The 10,939-nt window shown below is 40.2% G+C and overlaps 1 protein-coding gene across 1 annotated transcript; it reads right to left on the bottom strand.

Moving 5' to 3' along the window:
* Positions 1 to 9,875: 9,875 nt before the first annotated feature.
* LOC147990617 (uncharacterized) lies at positions 9,876 to 10,699 on the bottom strand. Its single transcript, XM_087530051.1, has 3 exons — positions 10,672 to 10,699; positions 10,234 to 10,412; positions 9,876 to 10,175 (listed from the first exon to the last, which is right to left on the bottom strand). Exons 1-3 carry the CDS (start codon positions 10,697 to 10,699, stop codon positions 9,876 to 9,878), a joined length of 507 nt encoding a protein of 168 aa, XP_087386177.1.
* Between the last annotated feature and the right edge of the window lie 240 nt (positions 10,700 to 10,939).

Here is a 10,939-nt window from a genome sequence, read left to right on the forward strand (position 1 = left end):
ATGACATCTTTTGTCCTACCCTCCCGTGGCAGCAGGGTCCATATTGGAAACTAATGGATATTAAGGCCTCCTTTTAATAGAGAACTGGAGCAAAGCATTAACACATAGTGAATACATGAACTCTTGAAACTACGGTCGTCATCGGCAGTGGGCCCGGTTGTTGTCACTCCGGGGTTGCCGGATCATAACACGTAGTAGGTGACTATAACTTGCAAGATCGGATCTAGAACATGGATATAATGATGATAACATAAACGGTTCAGATCTGAAATCATGGCACTCGGGCCCAAAGTGACAAGCATTAAGCATAGCAAAGTCATAGCAACATCAATCTAAGAACATAGTGGATACTAGGGATTAAGCCCTAACAAAACTAACTCGATTACATGATGAATCTCATCCAACTCCTCACTGACCAGCGAGCCTACAAAGAAATTACTCACTCTCGGTGGGGAGCATCATGGAATTGGCGATGGAGAAGGGTGGTGATGACAAAGAACGAAGATCCCCCTCTCCAGAGCCCCAAACGGACTCCAGATCTTCCCTCCTGAGGAAGAACAGGGCTTGGTGGCGGCTCCGTCTCGTGGATCGTGATAATTATTTCTCCTTGATTTTTTTCCAAAAATAGGAATTTATAGTGTCAGGGTTGAGGTCTGCAGGGCCACCAAGTGGGCACAACCCACCTGGGTGCGCCAGGAGAAGGGGCGCTCCCTGGTGGGTTGTGCCCACCCAGGGCCCCTCTCTGGTAGGTCTTGGCTCCAGAAATTCTTATATATTATATAAAAATTCCTTGCAATGTTTCGTTCCATTTTGAGAACTTTTATTTCTGCACAAAAACAACACCATGGTAGTTCTACTGAAAACAACGTCAGTCCGGGGTTAGTTTCATTCAAATCATGCAAATTAGAGTCCAAAACAAGAGGAAAAGCATGAGAAAAAGTAGATACGTTGGAGACGTATCAACTCCCCCAAGCTTAAACCTTTGCTTGTCCTTAAGCAATTTAGTTGATAAACTAAAAGTGAGAAAGAAAAACTTTTACAAACTCTTTTGCTCTTGTTAGCATAAATAAGCTTAAAAAACACCCAGGTTTTCAGCCAACATTATCACTAACCATGTCGACAATAACTCTGAAAGATTATAATGATTCATATCAATGACAAAATCAGCTAGCGAGCAATAATAAGATATCTCAAACGGCAAAACGTTGTCAAAACAACCATGATATAATATGACAATACTGGTATCTCGCTAGCCCTTTCTGAGACCGCAAAACATAAATGCAGAGAACCTCCAAAGTTCAAGCAGCGACTAAACATTGTAATTCACGGTAGAAAAGATCCAGTCATGATGCAACCAACATTAGCTACATACAATGCATAAATCATGACCGATGTGCTCTACTTAGTTTCTGGCGCTTGTTTTAGAGGGTGGTGACACAATATAAAACTAAATAGATAGTCCCTTCGCAGAGGGAAGTAGTGATTTGCATATGTGCCAAAGATCAATTTTTAAAACAGAGATGAATGAAATTTTGAGACATGCACCCTTCTCATTTACTTCACGACCATCAGTTACCAACATCTTCCATGCTAAGCATGCTGGTGGTGGTTCCCAAGCGATAAAAGTAAAGTTTTACTCCCCCTCCACCAACAATCACACTCCACGGCTTGTCCGAAACAACGGGTGCTGTCCATACCAACATCAGTCCCGTGGGAGTTTTGTTTAATTATTTGCATTTTTAAGTTCGGGACTGGGAATCCCTATTACCGCCCATTTTCTCATGCAATGGCAAGTGAACACTCGACCTGAGAATAACCCTCTTAGCATGGAAGATACCGAGCACCTCCTATCGTTCCATGAACAATCCAGGCACACAAAAGGGATAAATTTTTAGAAGTTTTTAGAGTTGGCACGTGCAAATTTACTTAGGACGGCAGGGTAATACCATATATAGGTAGGTATGGTGGACTCATCTGGAATAACTTTGGGTTCAAGGTTTTTGATGTACAAGCAGAATCCCCACTTAGTACAGGCAAAGGCTAGCAATTTAGATTGAGAAGCGGCCAGCTAGAGAGCAACAACGATCATAACCATGCATTATGCCTAAGTAACGTTGGACACTAGCATGAGTAGGATATGAACACCATGAACATAAACATTATAGAGGCTATGTTGGTTTTGATTCAACTACATGCATGAACATGTACCAAGTCAAACCACTTCAGCATTTAGAGGAGGATACCATATCATCATACTACATCACAATCATCTTAACGCTATGTTGACATCCAAGATAAATCATTATCAACTCCCAACTACTTATGCATGGCATGAGAAACTATAATCTCTAATTGTCATTGCAAACATGTTTAATCATAATGGGCTGAAGCCTGGATGCTAGGTTAAATATATTTACACAAACAGAAAAAGTCGAGTTCATACCAATTTCTCTTTGCCACGGCCAGTTCATCGAATGTCGTCATTATTGCCTTTCACTTGCACGACTGAATGATATGAAAAATAATAATAGTGCAAGAGTGACATGGACTAAGCTGGAATTTGGAAACATTTTATTCAACACGAGAAGACATGGTAAAATGGGATCTTTATTAGTTCAACAATTATTCATATGAGAGCCACTCAACATTTTCATCATGGTCTTCTCCTCAGTACAACTTGAATAAAAAAAGAAAAGAAATTCAGAGAAACACACTGAAATATTTTTGGAGTTTTTGGTTTTCTTTAGCAAGCAAATAAAAGGGAAAAGCAAAAAAATGACAAAAACTATTTACACGGGAAAGCTCCCAACAAGAAAAAGAAGAACAAGGAAATCTTTTTGGATTTTCTTTTTAGTACTACTACTAAGCATGAATAGAAAGTAAATTAACTGCAACTAAATTTTTGGGTTTTTCTAAAGTTTTTCAAACACACAAGAAGAAAGCAAGAAAATAAATCTAAGCATGGATGATACAATGAAAAAGTGTGAACACCGACAAATGGAATAAGTGGACATGAATGTAATGTCGGTGAGAGACACGTACTCCCCCAAGCTTAGGCTTTTGGCCTAACTTGGTAGTGAATCCGTAGCCTGGAGGGTAGTAGGGATCCTGAGGAGCAGGCATCCACTCATCCCACTGCTGAGGTGACTCCGCAGCCTCTGCAACAGCCTGAGCGTTCCGGTAGGCGATGATGTCTGCAGGCATAATCCTATATCCGCCCTTGGCAACAGATCAAACAAAGCAGGAGCAGGCAATGGAATAACATCACGAGTCCTCATACTAAAAACCAGGTTATATGGAATAGGGGTGTGAGGAGATTCGATATCGGTAAAATTGTGGTGATCCATGGCTGCACGGTCTAGGTAAACTTTGGTCAGAGGGAAATCGTGAGGGCGTATGGCAACCTCGAAATGAGCTGCCAAACGAGTGGCAAAAATCCCACCATGTATTTTGCCCCGAGATTTATTAAGATGGAGGCGATGAGCCACGATAGCTCCCAAGCTATGCATGATGTCGCCCTCCAATGCACGACGTAAAATAGCAAGGTCTGGTGAACTAAGTTCACCCACCTTCTCCCTAGCAAGCAAGCATTTGGTAATAAAAAGTGCAAAGTAACGAATAGCGGGAAAATGTAAGCCATCGGTAGTGATGGCTGACACTCCTCTCTCATCACCCACTGTCAAAGTGCGGTGAAAGGCCTCAAACTCGGCCAGCCTAGGCTCAGCCAAGCTCCCATCAGACGAGATCATGCATATGTCACAAAACACAGTAAGTGGTATCTGATGGTTTTCAGCATATAAATCAAAGCTCACTTCAGGAGGATTATTTCTAGGCAAGAAAGTAAAGCTTTGAACAAAGATGTTTGTGGGGATGTGGTGCTGGTCACACTCATCTATGATGAAGTCGGTGAGGCCGGCATTAGCAATATATTGCATGAACTCCAGAAGAATTCTAGCCTCTTGCAGGAACGAGGTGTGCGGCCATTCGCACGAACGTACCTCCGCCAACCTTTGGGGGTGGAGATCACTGTCAGAAGACTCCCCAATAACACCCTTGGAGCTCTTCTTAGAGCCAAACTTCCTGAAGATATTCATGTCCGCGTACAATTTTTCCTATGAACAAAAATCTGAATTTTTAGTCCACAAAATTTTCTCAACAAAACTTCACAAAATTGATAGCAACTACTCATAGGGATACATAGAAGCCATAGCAAGCATTCAAACTACTTAGAACACTGAGAATGCAACATGCAAGCACATCTACAGCAGCACCAAGAGTAGCTAATTATTCAAAGTATAAGCCACTAAAACAAAAACTAATTGGACAAATTGTGGAGTCACATACCAAGCAACAATCCCCCAAAACAGTTTCGGAAACGGGGCTTCAAGCAAAGAGATCGAAATCTGTGGGTTTGAGCTCAAGAACATGGGAGAGAGAGGGCAATGGGGATTTTTTGGAGGTAAGTGATGATGTGGTATGAAGAGGTAAGTGAGGGGGGCATGTGGGGACCACAATCCACCAGGGCGCGCCTAGTGGTGTTGGTGCACACAGGTGGGTTGTGCCCACCTGGTGCACCTCCCTTTGATGTTTATTGCACCAAAAATTCTCAAATATTCAGAAAAAATCGTATTAAATTTTCAGGGTATTATGAGAACTTTTACTTTTGGGTCATTTTTTATTGCACGGGAAATTCAGAAAACAGGCAAAACATGGCATTTTATTTTATTTTACTAATAAAAACAGAGAATAAAAAGTATGGACAGAAAGTAGTGCTTACTAAATTCATCAACTTCATACCGTTCAAAAATGATCCATTAATAAGGTTGATCAGGTCTTATTAACAACCACTTTCGATTAGCATGAAACCGAATAACTTTCGTAAATCACTATGTTACCTCAATGGGGTTATGTATTTCCCCTACAATAAGTATTTCATATTTATTTTTGACAGTAGGTAGAGGTATTTGAAAACTTCCAATAGTGATTGTTGGAGATTTTTCAATAACATTAATACCATTCACTTGGAATTGTTTCTTCGGAAAGTGTGTCGTGTGCTCATTGCCATTAATATGAAAAGTGGCCTTGCTTTTATTGCAATCAATAACATCCCCTGCGGTATTCAAGAAGGGTCTACTAAGGATAATCGACATGTTGTCGTCCTCGGGCATCTCAAGTATAACAAAGTCAGTCAAAATAGTAACATTAGCAACAACAACGGGTACATCCTCACAAATACCGATAGGTATGGCAGTTGATTTATCAACCATTTGCAAAGATATTTCAGTAGGTGTGAGTTTATTCAAGTCAAGTCTTTTATATAAAGAGAAAGGCATAACACTAACACCAGCTCCTAAATCACACAAAGCAGTTTTCACATAATTCTTTTTGATAGAGCAAGGTATAGTTAGTATTCCCGGATCTCCAAGTTTTCTAGGTACTCCATCTTTAAAAGTGTAATTAGCAAGCATAGTGAAGATTTCAGCTTCTGGTATTTTTCTCTTATTTGTGATGATGTCTTTCTCATATTTTGCATAAGGCGGCATTTTCAAGATATCAGTCAAGCAAGTACGCAAAAAGACTGGCCTCAGCATTTCAGCAAAGCGTTCAAATTCTTCATCATCATTCTTTTTAGTTAACTTGGGTGGAAAATGCATAGATTTTTGAACCCATGGTTCTCTTTCTTTACCGTGTTTTCTAGCAACAAAGTCTCCTTTGTCATATCTTTTATTTTTAGCTTGTGGGTTATCAAGATCAACACGTGGTTCTCTCTCAACATCATTATCTGGTTCTTTTTCATTGTTTTTTTGAGAGTCTTAATGAACCTCATCATTATCTTTTTCATTGTCACTAGGTGAGTGTTCATCACCAGATTGAGTTTCAGCATCAGAAATAGAAATTTCATTATCATTACAGGAGGTCTTTCTATTTCAGGTTCACTAGGAGTGTGCAAAGTCCTATCATTTTTCTTTTTCTTTTTCTTCCTAGAAGGACTAGGTGCACTTGTGTTAGCTCTTTCTGAATCTTGTTCAATTCTTTTAGGGTGTCCCTCAGGATAAAGTGGTTCCTGATTCATTTTACCTCCTCTAGTTGCAACTCTAACAACAAAGTCATTCATATTATTATTCATTTCATCAAGCAATTCTCTTTGAGATTTAGCAACTTGCCCTAATTGAGTTTGAACCATAGAAGCACGCTTTCCAGCACCTCTAACATCATTTGAAATTCTAAATAACAAGTCACTCAAGCGAGCAATCATATCAGAATTGTATTTCAATTGTTTCATAACATTTGCATTCAAGTGATCTTATTTTCTAATATAGTTTTCAAACTCATAAAGGCATTGACTAGGATGCATACTGTGAGGATTATCATTATCATTAAACATCATAAGAGAATTTACCTCTACCACCTTAGGCATTGGTGGTGTATTAAGCCCATGTATTTCTTCAATAGGAGGTAAATTTTTAACAACCTCAGCTTTAATACCTTTTTCCTTCATAGATTTCTTTGCCTCTTGCATATCTTCGGGACTGATATATAATATACCCCTCTTCTTCGGAGTGGGTTTAGGCGATGGTTCAGGAATAGTCCAATCATCATAATTTTTCAATATGTTATTCAATAATTCTTCAGCTTGTCCAACAGTTCGTTCCCTGAAAACACAACCAACACAACTATCTAGGAAGTCCCTAGAAGCATCAGTTAGTCCATTATAGAAGATATCAAGTATTTCATATTTCTTAAGAGGATGATCAGGCAAAGCATTAAGTAACTGGCAAAGCCTCCTCCAAGCTTGTGGGAGACTCTCTTCTTTAGTTTGCACAAAGTTAAATATTTCCTATAAGGTAGCTTGTTTCATATGAGCAGGAAACTATATTGGGGTTGTACATTGTGTCCTAGTGTTTGCTACCATCTTGTTTCATATCAGCAGAAAATATTTCCTGTAAGGCAGCCTCCCCCAAGCTTGTGGGAGACTCTCTTCTTTAGTTTTCTACCATCTGGTAACATGGATGGTGCACTGCTTCCACAAATAGGTTTTGGGGTTCTACATTGTGTCCTAGTGTGAATGGCATCCTGAAAGGTTTTTGTTGGACATAAGTAAGAGACAATTGTCGCATGATCTAGGCACTAAGCTTACATGGTAAACGACATACGAATTATTGCCGAGCGTGGCAAGCTATATTTAAATGGTTTGAAGCAGCATCAGCCGAAAATAAATTAAAATGGTAAGATGAAACTAGGGATGTGAGTGGCAAATAAACGACGTCCGTCAGTCCCATCTAGTTAGTTTTTGCTAGCTCCCTAGTTCATTTTACTCAAAAAACAAAAACTCTTTTGAAGTATCATACCAGTAGTGGACTTTAATCGAGATTAAACAGGACCCAGTTGACATCCCTAGTTGAAAGGGAGTGTACCACCACTATATTTAAGTTGCCAAGGCATCTAAGCAGTTGAAATAACCTGAGAAAGCAACTAACGGTGTGGCCCCATATAAACTACGAAGACAGTCTTGTGATGAAATTCATAGGAAAAGTTAAGGACTCAAATAAACTAGGCATGCATTTCTTTACGATAGTACAACAAGCACTGCTGACATATTGGCCAACTCAGGTATAGCCTAACAAGTAACAAACAAGCATTCGAATCAAGCAATACAGCAAAGCGGACAACTGAACTATTTGTAATTCTATAGGATTACAGGTTGAGGGCACAAGTCAAGAAAGCAGCCCACACGCATTACATTTCACTAGTAACACACTAGCTTACCATATGTTGTTGTGAATCCTCACTGCTGTTGCAATGTTCCTTGAAGATATCGTGAGCATCCCGCGGTTGCAAATCTAGTTGTTGTAGTTTATTTTGCACCCTCTATTTAGGTAAAATTAATTTTAATCACATGCACTGGTTCGAATTGATCATCAATGGTTCATCTAGACAAATGAAAGAAGGGTGTGTGCTTACACGACAATATATGTGCTTCACTCTATTTTTATGCTTGTTTGAGGTGCCAGCCCCAAAAGAACAAATATTTTGCTTGATGGGTTTGGGAGCTCCATAGTTAATAGAAGCATCAAATTAGTCATGCAACTAGGGAAGATCAAGAACGCACAAAAAGTGATGAACAGAGGCTCGGAGCAGTGACGAAATAGCTAGCATCATAAAATGTTGGGTAAAATGAACAAAAAGCAGCGAAACCACATGCTAGTTTGCTGATGTGTAATTAAGCATGGAGAACATGAAGCAGTCTGATGGAACAAAAAGGTGGCATCAGAACAACGCCATTATCATAAATATAGGATGCAAGAAGTAAAATAGTAGGCAGTTATATCCAGGAAGTACAGTAATACTTAGGACAAAACTAAAGCATTGTAATTATATGTGCACTGGTTTGTAAGTTAGCACATGTAGCATTTCACTGTCAGAAGTATGGCCCTACAGGTGCAAGCAGAATAACGCATCCCATGAAAAATTGAATGATGCCCTGAAGAAATTCAAAGGTGTGGTGCTTATGCTAAGAAAGTGAACATAGGCGCCGGCCGTTGGATAATTGTACCTGATTCTCGGTGGTGTATGGGTATCGTTGTCATACTTGATAACTAAGGATCATTGATGATGCTCGTATTGCGGTTGAGTTTAGGTCGGCTGTCGCCATTGCTGAAGCGGCTCCGGTGCTTCGGTTGCGGTGCCTGTCGACATACCAGAAAGCTCATCTTTGGTAAGTGAACAGTTCCACAATAAAGAAGAGAAAAACCAAAGAGTACAAATCGAAATAACCTGATGAGGTTGTGGCATCAGTAAAGCAGGGCCGGGTGGAGTTGAATATTGCGTCTGTGGAGCGGGTCCGATGTAGTGGACGAAGGCATCAGCAAAGCACATCTGGCGTGGTGTACAGTGCTTTCAATGAGGCGGATCTGTTGCGGCGGGCGAGGGCTTGTATGAAGTGCCAATGATGGGGCGGACGAGGGAGTCAGTGAAGGGCCTACACTATCGTGGACGAGGGCGCCGGTGAAGCAGATCCATTGCGGTGGACCATGATGGCGGTCAAGGAGATCTGGAGCAGTGGACAAGCCAGTCGCTGAAGCGACTCCGCTGAGGTGGTGAGTTGGCAAGGGTTCCAAGGTGCGGAGGGTAGATCCGGCGGGGTGTGAGGTCCACCGCTGCGGCGGACACTAGTACGCGTCGGTGCTATACAAATGGTTTTTAACCCCTTTCCACGATGGCATTTGGAACCATCGCAAAGTGAGTGTGGGTGATAGGGGAGTCCTTCCTGCAAGACCCAAAAATCGTCGGATATGCCTTCCTGGGACACAGGCTGGGGCCGTGTGCGATCGGGCGAGGCATCGAAACCAATCATTTTTGTTCGTATGTACATCCCACACGGTGAATCCCAGAATAACATTTCCGTTCGTATGTATATCACATATAGTCAATCCAAGGAATACATTTCCGTTCTTATATACATCCCACACAGTCAATCCAGGGAAATCGTTTCTGTTCGTATGTACATCCCACACAGTTTTATGTATACGCTCGTGTGTGAAAGGTGTAACTATCACACACGCTCTGCCTTGGTTAACTGTTTTGCTTTTATGAACTACATTACACATGATGTGATGTAGAAAACTGTGTGGCATTGGGCTAACCATCACAAGCGCTTTTACTACCAGAACCATTTGCAAAGTTCCATGACCTTCTGTTCTCTTTTTATTTTTGCCTGTAATTTATTATTCGAATTGGAAATTTTGAAATATGAAACGTGCAATTCAAATTCTCACCACAATGGTTCAACAACGAATCCATAAATAAAATTGCTAGTACAATATGTTCAGTAATTACAGGATTAGGCAAAAATTGACTATGATGAACCACAATATTTAAAGGCGGTAAAGGTGAAGAGCCAAGTGTAAATCATTTTGACTGCCGACAGTGTTGAAGAAGCGGAATGCCCATAATGTGTCTTCTTGGATGCCATAGGCATGAACCACTTTTGTCCAACCCCTTGTGACGATCGCTCGCCCATCCTTCACTGCCTTCAGGAAGACTTCTAGAGAATTATCATGGTAGCATGAAGTATATACTTTAACCTTAGTCGCCTCCACTCCGGTCATGTAGTTTGCAAGGTAATCATCAGAAAATAGCTTCGGAAACCATTGAAAAGAGAAAAATATCAGATACTGAGGTCTAATAGAGTAACTTGTTGTGGGCAGGGGAAAAAGGCAACACATTACTTACCATCCTAAAGTTCAATGTTGTCTTCGACAAAGTGTAAATAAAGAGCTTAATTCCAATCACCCGTTTCTTTCGCCTAACAATATTTCTTAGTTTCCTCACTTCACGCTTGTTCATGAATATCTCTTTGCCCCATATGCAAAAGGGATCAAAGTGTGGATCAGTACCGCTCATATATGTACCTACAAGCAACCAGTAAATGTTAGAAGCTAACCTAAGATTGCACAAATGATGTAAAATACAACTACCTATGTTCCTAAGTACAAGTTTTTATTTTGAGATTTCAATATGAACTACATAAGGATGTATATATAATTATAGATATAGTTTAGATTAGAATCTAGATTCACTCATTTTGCTCCTTATGTAGTCTATATTGGAATCTCTAAAAATACTTATATTTAGGAATAGATGGTGTATAAGACATGGGATGCAGCTAACCTCGATGGAAAACAATAGCATCGCCCATTGTAGCCCTGTGTAAGTACATGGAAAGCCAATGTTAATTACAACAGGGTTAACATCCACCAAAAATAGCAAATGGTAATAAAACGGCAACATCTGGAGTGATATCTTCATTGCGAAAGAGTAGCATGGTAGCAAAGGGACGAATTAAAACATGGATACAACTATTAATTACAACAGGCTTAACAACATCCTAATTCATGTTTTGTAAGTTTGTAGCCATTGAAATACAACTCTTTAAAAA

The sequence above is a fragment of the Triticum urartu genome, chromosome 1A (assembly GCF_056163025.1).
Source record: "Triticum urartu cultivar PI428250 chromosome 1A, HENAU_Tu73, whole genome shotgun sequence".
NCBI lineage: Eukaryota > Viridiplantae > Streptophyta > Magnoliopsida > Poales > Poaceae > Triticum > Triticum urartu.